Genomic DNA, 21,657 nt, shown 5'->3' with positions numbered 1-21,657 from the left:
ACTTTCATATTTTTTAACTAAGAACTTCCTCAGTAACCAAAGATTTGCCTGTAGCTGTTCCAGTGCAAGATACATCCCTATGAGCAATCCGAATATCTGACTTTTCTTAAGTGTTCTGTCATGTTCCCAGTTTTAGTGTGTCCACCACCTTCTTGTCTTTAGAACAAATAAAATTAGCTTGTGTGTTCTTTACGGGAGAAAAAAATATCTTTTGGTGAATATTTTGTATTTTACATTACTTATATCCAAGTACAGAAATGGGTCTATTTTTATCTGGTTTTCTAGATAAAATGTGAAATTCATACACTATGCAGTTTATAAATGTGTGCTTGTTCAAAGGAGTTGTGGAAATGTTTGGTTAGGTAGCTCATTTTCTTTGCAGTTTTCTTTCTAAGCTACATGTACCTCATCCACATATTTTAACTGTTAATCCCCTTTAGCTTGTGATCTGCAAAGGCAAGACTAAGACCATGCTCAGAAGAGGATTTTATGATGTAAAGGCGGAAGCATGTTTTGTGATTCTGCTGAAGCCCCTAGTATTGTGGGGGTAGAGCAAGGCAAAGAACACCACAGCAACAAAGCGGAGAGGTTAGAAGTTTGACAATGATGTCATGAAGGGAGTGTTTATAAAGAGGTCTTTATACTTTAAAACACTTAAGGATAGCAGAATCCAGACCTATGCATACTGAGTAATACTTCAGTCTGCGAGTAGTATCATAGAAATCAATGGGGCTACTTGCAAACTAAAGTATTACTTAATACAAGTAACAGTAGTAGAAACAAGCCCTTAAACATTATGTGATTTAGCAAAGTTGTTCTGCTGCAATTCCAAAAGGACTGAATCCTCAACTGTAGTGCTGTTTGCAGAGCTAAAAATCAGATACTTATCAATCTGAAACTCGAAAGTGTAGTTCATAATAATGTTAGATATGACAAAAAGATACAAATGGACTGGAAGAAAAAGCAAATGGGATAACAGCATCCATAACACAGGTATATCTCTAGCTTTACAAATACATTCCTAGTTCATGCACTGAAGCTATTGTAAATGTGCATGAACAGAAACTCAAATATTTAACAATATTTAATTTAACCTTTCAGGGTTTTGTGTTTTGCATTTGCATCTCTCTCCAAGTTCTACTGTACAATTTATCACTATTATAAAAACCCACTGTTGAGGTGTTTAACAACTAGTAAAAAGAGTTTCCTTCCAGTCCCTCTCTCTTCACCAATATCTATATTCTCTGCAGGTTTCACTTATGTATTAAAGATGAGGATAACTGTGTGGGTCACATTTAGTTCAACTGGCTGCACTTTTGCCATCCTTATATTAAAGAAATTATTCCCCAAACTCTTCATTAAACTCCAATTGCATTAAGGGAGAAATAACCTCAACAGAACAATACTAAGACAAAGTTTGATATCAAATAGGGTGAACAGATGTCCTGATTTTATAGGGACAGTCCTGATTTTTGGGTCTTTTTCTTATATAGGCTCCTATTACTCCCCACCCCCGTCCCAATTTTTCACACTTGCTGTCTGGTCACCCTAATATCATACATATGGAAATAGAGGTAGAGGAGAACAAACAACCTGTATTCTGCCCTGGTATCCACACCCACCCTCAGCCCAAATTAATATGAACCATCCATCCAAATAGATACACCTTCAGCATTAAAATGAGCCACCCACCCTATTATACTGTCCTTCAATATTATATATATATTAACTAGGGCTGTTGATTAATCGCAGTTAACTCACGTGATTAACTCAAAAAAATTAATCACAATTAAAAAATTAATCGCGATTAATCACAGTTTTAATCGCATTGTTAAATGATAGAATACCAGTTGAAATTTATTAAATATTTTTGGGTGTTTTTCTACATTTTCAAATATATTGATTTCAAATACAACACAGAATACAACGTGTACACTGCTCACTTCATATTATTTTTTATTACAAATATTTGCACTGTAAAAATGATAAACATAAGTAATAGTATTTTTCAATTCACTTCATACAAGTACTGTAGTGAAATCTTTTTATTGTGAAAGTGCAACTTACAAATGTATATTTGTACATAACTGTACTCAAAAACAAAACAATGCAAAACTTTACAGCCTACTAGTCCACTCAGTCCTACTTCTCATTCAGCCAATCGCTAAGACAAACAAGTTTGTTTACATTTATGGGAGATAATGCTGCCCACTGCTTATTTACAATGTCACCAGAAGTGAGAACAGGCGTTTGCATGGCACTTTTGTAGCCGGCACTGCAAGGTATTTACGTGCCAGATACGTGAAACCATTCATATGCCCCTTCATGCTTCGGCCACCATTCCAGAGGACGTGCTTCCATGGTGATGAAGCTCGTTTGAAAAATAATGCATTAATTAAATGTGTGACTGAACTTCTTGGGGGAGAATTGTATGTCTCTGGCTCTATATTACCTGCATTCTACTGTATATTTCATGTTATAGTAGTATTGAATGATGACTCAGAACATGTTGTTCATTTTAAGAACACTTTCGCTGCAGATTTGACAAAACGCAAAAAAAAGGTACCAATGTGAGATTTCTAAAGATAGCTACAGCACTCAACCCAAAGTTTAAGAATCTGAAGTGCCTTCCAAAATCTGAGGGGGATGAGGTGTGGAGCATGCTTTCAGAAGCCTTAAAAGAGCAACACTCCGATGCGAAAACTACAGAACCCAAACCACCAAAAAAGAAAATCAACCTTCTGCTGGTGGCATCTGACTCAGAGGATGAAAATCAACATGCACTGGCCTGCAACTGTTATCGAGCAAAACCCATCAGCATGGACGCATGACCTCTGGAATGGTGGTTGAAGCATGAAAGGACATATGAATCTTTAGCGCATCTGGCATGTAAATATCTTGCAACGCCATCTACAACAGTGCCATGAAAACACGTGTTCTTACTTTCAGGTGACATTTTGAACAAGACACAGACAGCATTATCTCCTGCAAATGTAAACAAACTTGTTTGTCTGCGCAGTTGGCTGAACAAGAAATAGGACTGAGTGGACTTGTAGGCTCAAGTTTTATAGTGTTTTATTTTTGAATGCAGTTTTTTTTAATATAATACTGCATTTCTAAGTTCAACTTTCATGATAAAGAGATTGCACTACAGTACTTGTATTAGGTAAATTGAAAAAGACTATTTTGTTTTTTTACAGTGCAAATGTTTGTAATCAGAAATATAAAGTGAGCACTGTACACTTTATATTCTGTGTTGTAAGCGAAATCAATATATTTGAAAATTTAGAAAACATGCACAAATATTTAAATAAATGGTATTATTTATTATTATTGTTTAATCACTTGACAGCCCTAATATTAACTCTAACGTATCTCCATAACAAATCTGATTGCTTATTTTTGCTGTCTTTACAACTCCTCTAGCACTGAGCTTCAGAATTAGAAAGTGGCAGCAACTACACAATGAGAATGGGAGAGGTTATATTTCCTATATTATGCTTGAAAATAGGGATGAGGCTAAAAGAAACAATTTTTTTAATCAATTAAATGAATAACATGGGGTTTGAGAGAACATGGAAGGAAGAGATACTGGCTCTGTGCGGGAAACACTGTTTCTAAAAAAGCATAGTTGATTTCATTTGTAGGTCAGCAGATTCTAGGAGAGTTCACTCACCCCCTATTCCCCCCCCCCCCCCGCTACACTAATCTAATTTGTGCCAACTTTGGTCTCCTACTTTTCACAGAATGGAAACTGAATTTTGCCTTGCAAAATGAAGCATTGCCCTTTTAACCCATAAGTAGTTGCACTAATGGATTACAAGGATTTAAGTTCACTGAGGAATTGAAGTCTCTACCAAGATGCTTTTCTTCATATGGTGAGTGATTTAACTTTTTTTTTTTTTTTTTTTTAAGAAATCTGGAAGCAAAATAATTATTTTGAAAAATAAAGTTAAAATAAGTAAATTTATAATGTAGTTTACCTGAAGCTTTGCTAGCTGTGCTGTGCGAGACACTATTTTGTTGTATGGATCGATGATTTTAGCTCTTATTCTATTAAGAAAGGAAATACTTTTTAGAAATGTAATATAGTGGAAAAGTGCAGAAGTCATAAATACTTTTAATCACATAATGAATGACATACCTGTCAACAGTACTTTGTAGCGCACCAATTCTAGTCTGCATCATTTGGAGGACACCTGTGAAAAGAAAGGCATTTTACGTACAGTCAATAGAGCATAACTCATCTGACATAAAGTTATAATTTTCCCACTTCCAATAAATCTTTTTATATAAAGTGAAACGCTGTATATTTAGAAATAAACTGTACAGATCATAAGTCAACTAGTAGATTATTTTAATGTATTAATCTATTATACACAATTTAGGGCCAGATCCTAAAGCTTTTTAGTCACAAGTAAATCCCAAGAAAATCAGCGTGACTACTCATGGCATATAATGTAGTCTCCTTTAGTTGAAGGTGCACATGACTCCTGGGGGAATTCTACACATCTGTAGACACACACAATTCATCTGTCTCACATAATTTTGTATTTTCCCGTCATAAACACAGTTGGCTGTTCTAAAACCACAGCAGCCTCTGGTGGACGAAAGGCAGAACTGCAGCACTTCTTAGGCAAAATACAAAATTCTATGCCCAGTGCTGCAGAATTCCCACAGGACTAGAAGTTCATCACAGCACACTGCCCGCAGAGCCAGATTGGGACAGAGTGGGGCACACGGGACTGCTCGGGTGGGGTGGGGGGGGGGTGGTTACAGACTGGGGTTCACAATGGCTAGTGGAGGGGGCGGACAGGGCTCAGGAGCTAGTGGGGTGACAGCGTTGAGCCTGGGGTTGGGAGGCTGCAGAGACCCAAGGTGTGGGGACAGGGGCAGAGGTGCCTGACTGAATGGGAGATGCTTGGGGTCAGCAACAATCTGCATGAGAGAGGCTTCCCAACACCCTAACAATCCCACCCCCAAGAAAAACCTCCTACCCACACCCAACACCCTCCAGGTTCACTCCTAGGCTCCTTCCCTCTCCCTCAGCTTTTCCGTTACCCCTGACTCCCCCAAGCCTGTGCACTGCTTCTGACAGGTGTAGGAAATACAGTTCTGTATTGTAATTTAAATAAATTACACAAAGTTCTGTATTAATATGCCTCATAAGGAACCTATTTGTCCAAAACAAAACAAAAAAAATTACCAGAATCTTTTTTTTTGTTCTGTACTGTTACAGACATACTTGCTGACAGATAATTTATTTCAAATTATCAAAATAATTGTAACTGGCATGATTATACTGTTATTTTGACAAAATATGCAGAATTTTGTGTGCAGAATTTTTAATTTTTTGGTGCAGAATTCCCTCAGGAGTAACACATCCACAATTAGTCAATTTGGTCCGTGGCTCAAGAATACCCTTGGATTCCTTGCTAATACTAAGCTCTCATAGCTACATCAGCAAGTAAGGCTCTTTAACCTTCGGTTGGCTAGAGGAGACTCCATCCCATCCTGGCAGACAATGGCCTGGCCGTAGTTATTTGCACATTCCGCAATTCTTGGCTAGGTTACACAATGACATATATATGGAAAGAAAAGGAGTACTTGTGGCACCTTAGAGACTAACAAATTTATTTGAGCATAAGCTTTCGTGAGCTACAGCTCACTTCATCGGATGCTTTTTGCGAATACAGACTAACATGGCTGCTACTCTGAAATATGGACATGAAGTCATCAGTACTCAGAAAACTCCAACTACTACATAACACTGCAGGGCATCTCCTCAGCAACAGAGGCTACCACAAGCTCATCAGAACTTGCCTCTACTCTCTACACTGGCTTTCCATACAAAAAAGTCAAGTTAAAGATCTCAATCCTTTTCTTCAAGGTGCTCCCTGGCATGGGCCAGGGTATCTAAAAGACCCCTTAAATCTCTGGGATGAAGACTGTCATCAACAACTACACTCCTCTAGAACAACTGAACTCTACAATTAGGGCAAAGTTTGTCTGTGTAGGAGATAGAACTTTCTCTGAGGCCAGTCCGAGACCATGGAATGAACTCCTCCAGGAACTAAAGAGGATCACAAACCTCACCAACTTCTGCTCTAAGTGCAAGGTGAATTTCTTTGACCTTGCCTTCTCTAATACATAGCAAAAACCACCTTCCAGAACAAGACAGTCCACTGTATACGTTTCTTCCCCCTAGGGAGAGGATGAGAGCACAAACAGCACGTTACAGAAGTGTAGTCACATTGCTTAATACACTACTGGAAGGTGCTCTGATACTACCGTGATAAGTGCGGTACTAGAATCTATATAGAATACGGTGCTATTCAATGTGAGTAAGGATAACTCCATCTGAACCTTGCTGAAAACCACATTCTAAATCCTTCTAGACATGAAACCATAAAGGGCAAAATAAGCTTATTGATGCCCTAATGTAACAACCGCTTCAAACAACAAAAAAAGAATTCATACCCACTAGCACAGTGACTCAACGTATTTTCAGTTCTGAACAAAATCAGCATTTATAGTCTGCTGCACTCCAAGAACACAGTTTGATGCCCAGCACGGCTCTTCAGATAACACAGTTTGAACACAACTGTGGGAGACCGGGTTTTTGAACTTGTCATGCTTAGCATACAGATTTGCCATGTAACCAATGTGCATGTTTGAGCAATTGTAAGAGACAAGACACATACAAAGGCAGAACTCACTTGGCATTGGCAAGACTACAGACAACCAACAAAAATCATTAATTCAGAGAAGCCAATGTATAAGAGGAACTGAAAATCCAATCAAACAAGAACAAAGAACTGAAACATATAAATGCCCATGTTCAGGCCGCTTTAGTTAAGAGTAAGTCAACAATACGACTACAAGCTCCTTTTAAGTTGGCTACAGAAAGTACCAGAAAAAGTCCACACAGGGATATATTTTTCCTAACATGTTAGATAGCCATTTTAGCTGTTTCTTTTAAGAGGACAAAATAAAAAATTATTGTTTGCTAAAGTGTAGTTTATACCCTCTTCAAAACAAGAAAAGATTATAGAATCATTTAGCAGCAAGACAACATTAATCCTCAGTATTTTTTTTGTAATATATTTTTGGAGTGTCAGGGAGGATATAAAGGAATAATTCAATATGAGGTTTTACAACAACCCCACTCTGTACATTTAGCATATTTTATTTGTTTATATTTGGGGGGGGGCGAAATGTTTTAACAAGTGTACAAGAACTGATTGTATTACAAAAATTCCTTTTAGCAAGTAAAACCACATTCAAATTTTATATCACTTTCCCCTTCCCCTATTCATGAAGGGAACAGGTATGCTGTAGTGCAAACTTCCCTCATAATGCTCTGTCAAACCCTAACTTGAACACACGATTAGGGTATTTCACTCTCTTTGTATTCCATGTTAAAACTGCTAACAAGACTGCCAAGCACTAACAGTCATTTTTGTGATGTAGACACCTGTCCACTTAAAACTTGACATGTCTGCAACCTACGCTTGGAGGACTATGAAATCTATTTTGATCATTTTAAGCACACTCACCCATTCTAGATGTCTCACAAAAAAGTAAGAACATTGTACACTTTGGGGGCAGGCACAAACTAGAATTGAAGACAAGTGATCATCAAACAGATATGGTTGGGGGGAAGGAAGGAAACAGAGGGCCAACGATAATGAGAGAGTGCAGCTACTCTATAATAGATATGTACATATCTTGATAGTACAGTTTCGTGTATGTGCACATGACAACTATTTTCCCCTTCACTTCTCAGGCATAAATTTTATTTTTTTTTATTTCTTTTTAGGAGAAATCTAAATGTGGCTAGCCAGGTCATTAGATTAAACAGGTTTAAAACATGAATTCCACGCATAAGCGGTGGCACAGAAGACATACCTATGAGAGACAGATACAAAAGGGGTACTGAAGCTGACATCATTGGTAGAACAGAGTTGGCAAGGAACTGAATGAGGGGGACATGAAAGTCCAAGATGTAAAGTTGACAGCATTTGCTCACCATGAGCAAACAGATTTTTTTAAGCTCTGATTTAAAACACAGACAGAAATGCCCAGGTAAATGCAAACTGTCACCCCAAACATTTGGGCACAAGAAAGAGTGCCACCTCAATGTTCATGTGTTTTCTGATTTAATATTAAAGGTGTTGAATGTTTCTCAAACAATTTGGCATATTCAATCCAGTGATCAGCAGGACTTTTTTTCCGAGAAAATGCATGTCGCTATTCTTTTGCCCTAGTAACGTATACATGTAAGAGTCCAACCCTTCATGCAATATAGATACAATAACTATGTATTATCCTGGTTAGGCTAAGTCGAGGTGGACACAGTTTAAGATGGGCACGGCAACACGCAAGATGCCAATGTATGTGAAGTTTCAGAAGTGCCTTCCTACCAGGGATCCAGACCAAAATAAGAAGCCCAGGGATCCTGACCAACCTGGACTGTAAAGGGTTAAAATAGTTGTAAAAAGATACCCAACACATGGCACAAAGGAGCGGAGAAACACTTCAATGCCCGGCATTTTGACCTAAATATACAATGTCAGTGAGTTTGGGCATCATAAACCTTAAATGTGACAACCAAACAGCTTCTACTGAAATGTTATACATTCTTCATCACTGCTTTGTTCTCCAGCACAAATGCTGCTGTGTACAATTTTAGGAATCAAAATTCTATCACCTAAAGCTTTAGATACAAGCACTTCCGCCAGGGAAAGCTTAAGTGTGAGTGGGTTTGAGCAGGAAACATTTGTATCAGTGTTTTAAATATCAAAACTAAGGCTGTCAATTAATCGCCGTTAACTCAAGCGATTAACTCAAAACAAATTAACTCGATTAAAAAAGTTAATTGTGATTATTCACAGTTTTAATCTGAGTGTTAAACAAAAGTGGAATACCAATTTAAATTATAAATATTTTTAATGTTTTTCTACATTTTCAAAATGTATTAATCTCAATTACAACGGGCATACTGCTCACTTCATATTTTTTATTACAAATATTTTCACTGTAAAAAAGAAACTGCTTGATCTTAGCCATGCCGCAGGGGTTGGAGCCACTGAGAGGGCTGAGGACTCAGACTTCGACAGGAACAGCTGTGGTTGCAAGGAGAACGGGATATTAGATGGGATGGGATCTGAGTTACCCAGGAAAGAATTTTCTGTAGTATCTGGCTGGTAAAACTTAGCCATATTTGGGGTCGGGAAGGACTTTTCCTCCAGGGCAGATTGGAACAGGCCCTGGAGGTTTTTCGCCTTCCTCTGTAGCATGGGGCACTGGTCACTTGCTGGAGGATTCTCTGCTCCTTGAAGTCTTTAAACCACGATTTGAGGACTTCAATAGCTCAGCATAGGTGAGAGGTTTTTCGCAGGAGTGGTGGGTGAAATTCTGTAGCCTGCTTTGTGCAGGAGGTCAGACTAGATGATCATAATGGTCCCTTCTGACCTAAATATCTATGAATCTATATATCCTCCAGCTCAGACTTTGGCACATAAGTCTTATCTGCAAAAGGCTTTTCATTGTATGCAGGGTAATGCATACAAATCTTTATGCTCTGAAAATAAGTTAGCACATACAGTTTTATATACACACAACTTTATGAAGTAGAATAACTGATTCACATTAAGACTTACTGAATAAATAAGGTCCAGATTTATTCATACAATGCTGCAATGGTCTGACTAGTTTGTAAGTACACCAATGCCCTTTGCAGGATAAAGTCAGAATTGCTTAACTTTGTTTCATATACATTAACAACAGCTGAAAGAGGTTCTTCTTTACCTCAGCTAACAAGGACCTGTGCTTCTGAACCAGGAAGATGCAAACTCTAATGCCCCATCTTCCAACAAAGCCTGAGTGACCACATCATGCCATGTACCGACTCCCGTGAAGTCTTGCACAGCCAGATTTGTTACAATATATATATATATATATGCAAAACATTAACAAAAAGGTTCTCCATCCTCCCACCAACTTCTTCAGCTAAAATGAAGAACTGAAACCCCACACTTGTACTCACATCAGGAACTTAATCCAACGTGCTCCAAAGTTGCATATACACTCATTGGGCCAAGTGCAAGCCAGAACCCAAAACTAAGTTTTGCCTGGGGAAAGGAGTGGCAGTTTGTGGAGAGTAGAAGATTAGGACCCTTGGGGGGAAAAGGGTTATATGCAGAAGTCCATGTGGTACCCTGTAACCTTAGCAGGAGCCAGTAAGCCTTTCAACACAATGCTTACTCATTTTACCCTAGGTGAAGAATTATTTTTACCCCAGAAACAACTTTATACATTGAAATGTGGTATTAACTTATAAAAACTACATATCAAGATTACAATTAAACAAACCTAAGCACCAGGTATAAAAAAAAAGTTAAAGAGATAAAGATGTAGGCCAAGATTTTTCAAAATGGGAGCCTAAAGTTAGGATTCTAAGACCAGCTCTAGGCACCTGCACAATTTCAAGAGTGCTGAGCCATCAACAACATCCACTGACCTCAAATTTACTAGTTAAAGATTATCTAGATCGGGGTGGGCAAACTTTTTGGCCCGAGGGCCACATCTGGGAATAGAAATTGTATGGCAGGCCATGAATGCTCACAAAATTGGGGTTGGGGTGCACGAGGGGGTGAGGGCTCTGGTTCGGGGTATGGGCTCTGGGGTGGGGCCAGAAATGAGGAGTTCGGGGTAAGGGAGGTGGCTCCAGGCTGGGGCGGGGGGAGGGGAGTGAGGGCTCAGGCTGGGGGTGTGGACGGGGATGAAAGGTTTGGGGTGCAGGAGGGTGCTCCGGGCTAGGATCGAGGGGTTCAGAGGGCAGGAAGGAGATCAAAGCCAGGGCAGAGGTTTGGGGCGTGGCAGATGAGGGCTTCGGCAGGACCAAAACTCTGCAGAATCGACAAAGAAAGATGATGCAGGTCCCTTGCAGTTCCTCTAATACGGTGGCAGAGATGGGGATGTTCGTGAATTCCTAGGCCTCCTGCTGAGCACACAAGTTCCACAAAAACCACAGCTCTGTAGCACCTTATTAGCCCAATAGTTTTTTTATTATTATTATTTTAAAGCCAAAGCAAAACAAAGAAGTTCAGACACAAACTATCAACTTAAGGTTTTTAGTTAACATTTCTCTTTACATTGCAGTACAAAAAAAAAAAAAATCCGTCAGAGTGAACTGAAAAGGATGTAGAGAAATATGCAAGTACTCCCAATTCAAACTACTTAACTGTATAAACACAAAATACAATATTACACACTCCAACAAACACCCTTAAATCTGCCCCAAACAGACAGACAGCCACCCTCCATTCACAGGCATATTCTTATTGTTCACATATACTAAATCTTCACACATTTTTTTAGTCTTTGTTTACAGATGAATCCTCATACGTTGTATAAACATGTCAACTCTTCTCTCCTTCATAAATTGAGACGTTCTAAATGGATTTATTACAGGCCTTTGAACATCCCAGTTATCATTTATTACAGTAGAGCAACAGTTCTGCTATAGTTAAGATCAGCTTTCTGTTTAAAGCTCGACTGTTCTAAGTGGACTAAAATCCATACGGTTAATCGGATTGCCTTGAAATGTGGTGTGCCTTAAGGGGGAAAAGAACACTATGAGGACCCAAATTTGGGGCCATCTGAGCTCCAAGATGCAAACCCCGTCAATACCAGCTTTTCCTGAAACGTTACACACACTGACTTTTTTTGCTCACAGATAGAGATCAAACCAGGGCTCAGATCATCATCTGAAATACTCCGTGGTTACCCCAATAGAGTGCACGGCACTCATCAACCCTTAGGAGGAAATCAAACTAAATAGTATTTGAAAATGAGTTTCTTCTTTAGTTCATCATCATCATTGCTTGTTGCTTCAAAGCCACAGTCAATACCCAGAATTGTCACTTATCTTGAATAGCTGCTCAGGAGTATGTGATGTTGACAGGGGGCACTGCATCAGGCTGTGTTCAAGTGTTTGCCTAGATTCTCCACACTCACATTTGGGGTCATTCCTCAGCTTCCTCTTGGTCATAATCACCCGTATTTGCTATCTCAGCTCTCGCTCAATTTAGAGTACACCAGTGTTTTCCTTCAAGGTCAGTGCTTGAGTTATTCTAAACTAAACTAACTAACCAGGTTCTCCAAGATCATTGGCATTTTCCACCATTTTGTTACTCAGTAGCCTTCCACACTGATATTCTCCTGTTAGACACACTAAGGTTTACACGCCTAATAGATTACACTGAGCATGTGCAGAGAGGCCAACTATTTGGAAAACTACCTCTATATCACAGAAGATAGGTGGCTCTGAGGGTACATGACAGTCATCAAGTTCAAGCACTGAAAGTTCAAATCCAAATTCAGGGTAGATGTTAAACAACAGGCATAATGCTCCAAACTGCCTCTAACAAAGGGGGATTTTTATTTGGGGAAACAATCTGAGCATGGCAGAATACTGTATTCAGAAGGCACTGAAACTATTTGTTGTTATAGTTTTAGAAAATAAACGACAAAAGCAAATGCTTGCTGGGAAGGAGGGTAGTAAGGGGTGGAAGTGTAGATGGGAATAGGAGGCTAGATTGTGGGGAGAGCCGAAGGATCACATGGAGAATAGGGCCAGGGTACCTGTCTGTCCCACATTCCCCTCCCGTGTGTGTGCATGCATCACTATTTGGGGGGCCCCAATCAATCTACAAGGGTGTGACCTTTTGGGGCTTGAATAGGGACTGGGAGTGATTGGCTCACTACAAAAGCAATTTTCCCTCTCTTAGAATTGACACCTCCTCCTCAATTATTGGGCATGGACTACATCCATTTTGACTAAATTGGCCTTCAACATTGGTTCTCCACTTGTAAGGTTCTCTTCATGTGCCAATATATATTTATGCCTGTATCTGTAACTTTCACTCCATGCATCTGAAGAAGTGGGTTTTTTTACCCAGGAAAGCTTATGCCCAAATAAATCTGTTAGTCTTTAAAATATCAACTGCAAGAGAATGTATCTGATTCAGATGAATGGGCCACTTAACTCCTTTCTGAGGCTTTTATGCTGCCGAGAGGTATGTGGATCCTCTCCACTCCTTCTCCCTTTAATTTCATACAAGATTATAATGGAGCACTGCCTCTGTTGTATGTAAGGTTGGGAAGCCCAGAAAATGAACAGCTCAGAAACACATGACCACTTGTGTGTGGGTGAAGGCTGGCCAGACTGAGTGGGGAAGGGCCTCAGTTGGAGGAGGGAGGAACTGGGTGGATGTGGTGCATGTTGGGGAAGCCTGGCTGAAGCATGGCCAGCAGGAGTCCCAGCTGTGGGTAGGCAATGGGAGTGAGGAGTCCAGCTCAGTGTGCATCTCAGGCTAGATAACCAAGATAACATGTGGCCTTCCAGTAAGCTGCTGTCTGAGATGTGTGTATACAGGAGCATAGGGCAGGAGACTGCAAGGAGCAGCTTCTTACATGTTAATGGCTTCTACAGTGCCATCTAATGGCTTAACAGGATGGGAAGGGGAGAGGGATCTCAGAATGGTGGCGGTGGGGCTACATGTTGCAAAGAACGGTGGGGCAGGGAGTAGAGAAAGAGAGACACATACACCAGTCTTCTAACATAGTTAGAGTTACTTTAACAACCATGTAATAAAACTGTCAAGATTTTAGGACAAACCATGGATGAGATTTTTTTCTCATGGGCACGTTAGCAACTACACAATGAAAACATTTCAATCATTAGCCCATTCTACTGTAACAAAATGTAGAAGGGTGGAAGGAAGGGGAAGGAGCACTTAAGGAATCACACTGCAACTCTGTCTCCTAGTGCAAAGACCACTGTCTAGGACTATTTCTAACTCTGCTACCAGTCTGCTGGGTGACCCTGGGCAAGTCACATCACCCCTCTGTGCCTCAGTTTCCCCATCTGTAAAATTGGGGAAATGATTCAGTTTCCCCATCTGTAAAAATGATGTAACGTTCTTTGAAATCTATTGCTGAAAAGCACTATATAAAAGCTAGGTCTTCTGATTATTACCTAGCCTCAGTAGCACATTAACTAAGTCTAGGTAAGAACAATAAGTGCCTAAAGGATTAATTCCTACCAACAAGCATTTTTCTTTCTGCTTAAAAAAAGGGAGGAAATTAAATTGCAAAAGATTTGTTAATGCAGAGTTAAGCAGTGATAGCCTGTGCCCCTTCAGAGTTCAGCAAAACTCAAGCTTCTGAAAACCAGAAAATACAGCATTAAGGTAAATGGTCACATAATCTTAATTCTCTCCTCTTAGAGTGATGCCCCAATACACCCATAACACAACTTCCAACTCTACCTTTTCACTGTAATGGACAGGTGCTACCTGCACCTACCTTATGCTCAAAACTACACTTGGAAAAATTTGTACAACCCCATCACGCTTGCACATAGCGTCCCACCTAAATCTATACTTTCCCTATCCATCATTAAAGTCAGACTGCTCTCATATCCCACCTCAACACTTCCAATACCCATGGCAAGAAGTGGCTCTGCCACTGACAGCCTACGCAATTCTGTACTGAAATGATGCAGACCGGAACCTCAAGGTACACAAGCACCTGTCCTTTGATACACATGTGGGGACTCGGACTCAGATCTCCCCATATCACAACCACAGCTCCCCCCAAACTGCTCCAACTTATTCCTCCACCATTCAGGACAGCTACACCTATCCCAGTGCATGCAGATAATTCCCAGTGGCCAATGCCAGTTCTGGGAAGACGGACAAAGTTGTGTGGGCATTTACTCTGAATTTCCTGGTTTACAGAGTTCAGCGAAATTCAAACTTCTGAAAGGGCACAAGTGATCACTTGACAATCTTAACTCTGCAATAACAAAGGGTTTTTTTCCATTTAATATATAGAATAGAGGACATGTGATTCCCAACTCACATGAGGAAGATAAATATGGAATATATAGTGGAAAGTTGGTTAAAAAGGCTAGGTTTTCTGGCTTCTGCTGGAAGAATAGTAGCAGGGCAGTGCTATAGCGCTATTAAAATGATCCCACAATACCACTACTAATATAAAGTGGTCTCCTTACAATAGTAGAAAATTGGGATGTTGGAACTGGAAGGAAAAAAAAAAAAAAATCTGTTCCATCCATGGAGTATAATACAACAGATGTCGAGACCTCTGGTCACACTGGGCTAAGGAATCTGTGGATGCTCTCTGGGCCAGATTAGTTTGTAGCCCATACCAGAAACACATGGGGTGCAGAAAGGGTAAATGTTTTTTAAGAGACTTCTGTTCTACAGGTGAGAATAGGGGGATAGTTAAGGTTGGCTTTTTGAATGAGTAAGGAGATATTTCACTCTTATGCATTTAAAAGAGTCTGCAGGCTGTGAGGATATTTGAATATTTCCATAATCTCAGACTGTCTGATTCCCCCATACATACATGCTGATTTTCTTTGGTATCCATCCATTCTGAATGTTAAGTAACAACTTAAATTTAAGTATTTTTTACTCTGTGAATACTGTCAATGTGGAAGATAAATGGTGTGCAGACCATGTCATCAATTTGGATGAAGGGCAGAGTTAAGGCTGTTTTGTGGAACTGTAACTTTATATTTCTAAAATTTCTAGTATTTGATAGAGTTATTTGTTTTTAGTGTAACTTTTCCTTTGAATTTCCTGGCTCTCTCACCTTTTAAACAACATTAGTCTATTAAAGTTTTCTTCTTAAAAAGGTATTTGCAACCCTAACTCCACCTTACATTTTTATTCATGAATTCACTATTTTGTGGCAATAGAAAAAAAATACCACAGTGTTTTGTTGGTGTATTTGCTTGGAAGTTGTGAGGTGACCACCTTAAGCCTTTCAGTTTTTGCATGGCAAAAACTTCTCTCTCCCCACTAGCTCAATCCAGTCCACCCCATCAAACCATACCACTTGTCAAGCTGCACATTGTTTCCTAGGTTTTATCATCCATGTGCTCTGGAAGGTAGCAGAGCTAGGATACAAAGAAAAGGTAGGGAAAAACAAACAAATTAAAAACAGAGCCATGGAGAGGTTCACAGTCTTGCCTAAATGAATTTCCATGGGATGTAATGTGATCCAGACTAGAGTATAGGGACTGACCGTCAAGATTCTAGTCTGATACAGACTTGCTGTAACACCTTGGACAAATCATTCAACTTTTGTTGACAATGAGTTACTTCCCTACCTTACGGGGAGACCATTAGGCATAACTAATTTTTGCACAGCTCTACGAGATCAGTGGACAGAAACCACAAGGCTTAATTATTAAGGCTATACAAGCTTAATTATTAAGGCTATACAGGGTGGAAGAGCGGAGAATAGAATTTATACGCTTCTAGCTTTTAGCCCTCTACTGAGTCCACTAGTCTATAGTGCCTCTATGTAGTACCTTTCACCTATACCAGAGCTTATTAGGATATCCCCAGGGTATCTTTCAGGCTAGGCTTTCTTCATGTGATCCAAAGCAGCTATTGCAATTCATGGAGAGAAATTATATTGTTAAAGATTTTAATTCTATAATGAAATTTAGACGGCATCAGTTCTCATTAAGGCCAACTAAAATTAAACAAATTTGAAGTCCCTAGGCCAAGCCACTTTTCAGACTGACAAAGATTTTTTTAACTGTTTAAAATTGAATTACTTTACTAACATCCCTCAAATATGTTGTATAATCCCAACCCCAACAAAGACCAAAAACCCCCAGCTTTTTTTTTTTTTGCCTTTTTTTTTTTTTTTTAATTAAAAAAGGTCTCTATATAGGTGGAGGAGCAAATTTAAGAAATTTCAGGTGGATTGACGGATAAAAGTTTTATTTCGTTTGGGGGGCGGGGGGAGGAGGTGAAATGTTAAAAAATAATAAAACCTTAACTTTGGGAATTTAAGGTTTGTACCTTTAAAAAAACGTAAAATCAGAATTTGCCCTCCACTCCCATTACCCAAGTATCAGGCCCCATTTTGGTGTCTTAATATCTACATCCTATGAATCTATATCTAAGGCACCCCTAACCATTCAGGTTAGAGACCCAAGTGGTAGCAATTCAGTGCCCAGGGAGCAGGAGGATGTGCAGCTTTGGGAATACTGACATGCAAAAACTAATGCACAGTTTCTCACTAAATGAGCTGCTGGGGCTGGGGGGAGGGAATTAGAACCATCTTTATGAACACAGTTCCAGCAACAGAGTCAAAGAGAGCAGCATATAGTACTATAAAGAAGGATTCAATTGCAATTTGTGGTTATAGTTTGTAAGATATGAATTGAACTCAAAAGAAGGCAGATGAACCAGAGGTGAGACCACAGGACTGGAGTTGGGCAACCCAAACTCTGATGCCAGTTTTGAAACAGACACACTGAATGACTTGGACAAGTCATTTAACCTCTTCATACTTTATTTTCATTAGTTTCAAAATGTGGGTAACTTACCATGTATACTGAATAGGAGTGGTTCAAGGCTGAATTAATGTTTAAATAATTTTGCCATCGTAGAGCGAAGTCTCCAAGCAAGTTCATAGTTAAGACTTCCCAATAAGAGTAGAATGCCTTCAAAACCAAGTGCGGTTTTAGGGCATTTAAGTTCAACTGGGGACAAACTGCTACTGGGTGACAATGTGACTGGGGGATGTTTATCAACACTTGCCCATTTCAATCATTTGAATGTGGAGTACAAACCATCTTCCTAAGCATTCATTTGCCTGGCAATTTAGAAAACACTAGCATTTTAAGGGTTGACACTGCTGAGTTGAGGAGAAGTGTTTAGCAATTTTGTTACACAAGTCTGACAACTCATTTTTCTTCTTTTTTGGCAGACACACTTCTCTGCTTGTCTGGCTGGGTGTAACACAGTAACTTTTGAACAGCACATCAGTTTAATTCCAAAATTTCCAGGATTGTTCTAGGCATCAGAGGCCAGAGCCCTTTTGATTTTGCTGAAAATTAGAAAAATCAGAAGAGGAAAAGGGGGGGGACACAAATCCCCTGGCATCTGGTTAGCTCATTTATCAATTTTAACCAGGTTTATAACTGTTGAACTGGTTGAAAGCCTGTACTGAGAAAGTAGCTATCAATGGTTTGATGTCAAACTGGGAGGTCATATCTAGTGGGGTCCTGCAGGGATCCGTTCAGGGTCTTGTACCATTCAATATTTGCATTACATGTCTTGGATAAGGGAGTGGAGAGTACACTCATAAAATCGCAGATGCCACCAAGCAAGACTGTTAGCAAGACTGTAAGGGCTAATACAGTGGTTCTCCAACTTTTATGCTGGTGACCCCTTTTATATAGGAAGCCTCTGAGTGAGACCCCCCCCTTCTAAATTAAATACACCTTTTTATATATTTAACACCATTATAAATACTGGAGGCAAAGCAGGGTTTGGGGTGAAGGCTGACAGCTCCTGACTCCCATGCAATATCCTGACCCCAAGATTGAGAACCCCTGGGCTAATGGGACCCAAAATGTAATCTTAAAGTAAGTGAGATTCTGAAACCTTATATCTATTTTGAAGAACCACATAATGACCAGTTTTTTACACAGACATGACAGTTCCAAAATAAGGACTTTTTGATCAGCAATTGGTATTATACCAGACCCCAACCAGTGGAGTCAAAAATCTGTATTTAATTTTGCAGCCTCTTACTACAAAAAGGAAGTGATGCAATTAAGACCACAAAATAATTACTTTGGTTTTTATTTGTAGATTAAGTGACATTAGAAACATGTTCCATCATTCACAAAGCTGGTACTCATGGCAACATGTAGCTGTATGGTGTGTTAGTTGACAGACTGGAGGCTACTATATGGAATTTTTAGAACAATGTGAGTTTTCAAGATACTTACAGAAACTTGATTGCATTATTTAAGTTGCTTAGAACATTCTTTCTATTAACAAATCTCTCTATAGTGTAATTACGTTAAAAAGTATTAACAAAATACTCTCCTTACAGCTCCATCTGCCGACACTAAAGAAAACTGCCATGTGTTAATAAAGTAAGACCTCTGTCCAGTAAGATTACTACTCAACAGTCTGATGCCACCTTAACTATGAAGCTATTAACAGTGTCTCCATTATACTAAAAGTTAACCAGCATAAAATGAATTTATACCTTCCAGAGATCCAATCCCAGTTGCCTGTGCCAATAAGTCCTCATGTCTTGCAACTACCTGAAAAATGAGACCACCAATCATTACTTGAAAGGCTAATTCCAACAATACAAACTCAGATTTTCTTTAAGCATATATCCATGAGTGGGTTTAAAAGAGAACAGTGATTCGTAGGGTAGGAAGAATCCCTGAGTGATAAGAGATCTCTCTATTTTTCCCCCCTGCTTTACAGACAAACCCCTCTACCTTGTAAACTCATTTGTGTCCATAATAAGTTTTAAATCAGATGAGAATCTTCACAGTCAGCACCAAACTGATACATTTTATGCTTTAAGAATACAAACATTTTATTTTATTAATACAAACTTTTTATTTATTCAATTATTTTTTTCTGAATTAATGTTCAGCACCTGGTCTAGCCAGGCAGATTACAGCAGATGAGGAGTTTACCCACCATCCAGTAATTAACCTTAGTCCTTGCCTCCTTCTCATATTTTGACTCAACTGGCATCCTGGGTTTAGAAAATTTAGTTAAATATGTGATGTGGAAAAACATTTATAAGGGATAAATTGAGAAAAATTCAAGTTTCTTATACAGCTGGGACATGAACAAAACGTTTACACAAGTCTCTAGAAGAGAAAAGCTTCTAACTAGCCCACAGTGCCACCACACCCTGTAAAGTATTTCCAGTTAATTCTATCTTTAGGACAATCATCCTCTTAGATATGCACAATAGATCTGAAACTCTGCTATTCTGCTCTCCTTATATGAATGTTCTTCTATTGGTGTCAAAGGATGTTCCACACAAGAAGGGAGATCTTTCATGCAGCTCTGAGAAAGTGTTTTGCTGTTCTATTACTTCTGCTAACAAACACTAATAGTAAGAAAATGCAATTCCTATGAGAAAAATCCCAGATTTACGGGTGTATTCTACACCTGATAGATATACATAGGGCCCTACCAAATTCATGGCCATGAAAAATGCATCACAAACTGTGATGCCTGATCTCTCCTTCCCCTCGATATCTGGCAATTGTAGAAGAGGGGCAGGACTGGCGACATCCAGCCAAGGGCGCTACCCAGCTCTTAAGGCAGTGTAAGAGTGGCAATCCTGCAACCCCCCCGCAACCTCTCTTTGGGCAGGGACCCCAACAGTTACAACACTGTGAAATTTCAGATGTAAACATCTGAAACCGTGAAACTGACTATTTTAAAAATCCTCTGACTGTGAAATTGACCAAAACAGACCATGATTTTAGTAGGGCCTTAGATATAGATGCATGAGTGTTGGGAATGGCACTGGTTATGCAAACAAAGAACTACACCGCTTAAATAGAAAGCTAAAATTATAAATGTATTACATTATTTACTAACTGCAACCATTATTGAATATTTCATATCATCCATTAGTACACAGTCTCTCTGTGTAGCTATTTTACACATGTTCCCCCTTCAAGAAGCTCAGAATCTTTCTGAAAGTACCAAATAATCACTATCACTCAATAATATAAATTTAGATTTGTCTTATGTTTGTAACAGGTAATTTTTTAAAAACCAGTTCCCGATGAAAATGTCAGAAAGCAGAAGAGAGGAGGAAGTGCATCAAACAAGCACTGTGGTTAACAATCTTGAAAGACACACAGTAGGTATGACCAGGTAGCCCGTGGAAGAGCCTCCTAGCCCAGGTTAACAGACTCAGGCTCATGCTAGTGCTCTAAAAACAGCTCTAGACAGTGCTTTGAAATTGCAGCTCGGACTCTGAAAACTAGGGAGGCAACTTCAAGTGCTGCCTACACAGCTATTTTTAGAGCACTAGTGCAAGCCCAAGACTGTGGACCTGGGCTGGGAGGCTCACTGCTGTGAACTGTGTAGGCATACCCTTAGTCGCTAGTTGCTGAGAATGTAGGGTAACTTTAGGAGCATGCAAGACTGAAATACTGAACTTTTAAACTATGTTTGTACATGATTGCCCAGAAACAAATGACATATCTGGCACTTACTTGTAAATGTAGCTCTTTATCCAGTTGACTGATTCCTTGAGCAAGTTTTGCTAACTGTTCAGCTATCACAGCTTGATGAATAGATTGAGAAGTATAAGTCTTTACATCGAAGTCTTCTCTTAAAAAATCAGCGTAACATTCTGAAAAATATATTTTAAGCTGTTTATTTTTCATACCACAAAAGATACATATATTTGAGGATGTAAAGAACTGCGGGTACACTAGACCTATACCCCATGTTATTAGCAGGTGTGATCTGGTTTCTACAATATAACTGGACATTGATTTAAGGAGCAACCTTTAGTAAAAATAGCTAATTTAAAGGAGATATGCTTGACCACATCATTTTTATTGCCCATGTCCTGTTGCCTAAATCCAAAACTGGATAAAGCCAGCTTTTCAGGAATGCATTACACTAAAACTATACTTCCCATTTCCTCTTCAGAATTTTGTAAGCTAAATAAGATGAAGTTTTACCCAGAGTAAAACTACCACGAATCTCAATCAGAAAACTGACAATTGCAACTGACTCC

At 39.3% G+C, this 21,657-nt stretch overlaps 1 protein-coding gene across 3 annotated transcripts in view; it reads right to left on the bottom strand.

Annotated features, from left to right (window-relative positions):
- COG5 (component of oligomeric golgi complex 5) overlaps positions 1-21,657 on the bottom strand; it is a 307,456-nt gene that overhangs the window by 284,661 nt on the left and 1,138 nt on the right. For all 3 annotated transcript variants that reach the window (XM_073328456.1, XM_073328457.1, XM_073328458.1), the window contains exons 2-5: positions 21,125-21,264; positions 19,126-19,183; positions 4,145-4,199; positions 3,984-4,053 (exon numbers count right to left, since the gene is read on the bottom strand). In XM_073328456.1, coding sequence (XP_073184557.1) covers positions 3,984-4,053; positions 4,145-4,199; positions 19,126-19,183; positions 21,125-21,264 — 323 coding nt within the window. The remainder of the gene's footprint in view (positions 1-3,983; positions 4,054-4,144; positions 4,200-19,125; positions 19,184-21,124; positions 21,265-21,657) is intronic.

The sequence above is a fragment of the Lepidochelys kempii genome, chromosome 1, assembly GCF_965140265.1.
Source record: "Lepidochelys kempii isolate rLepKem1 chromosome 1, rLepKem1.hap2, whole genome shotgun sequence".
Lineage (NCBI taxonomy): Eukaryota > Metazoa > Chordata > Testudines > Cheloniidae > Lepidochelys > Lepidochelys kempii.
Note: the sequence above shows the minus strand (reverse complement) of the source record. Positions and strands in the feature narration are given on the sequence as shown.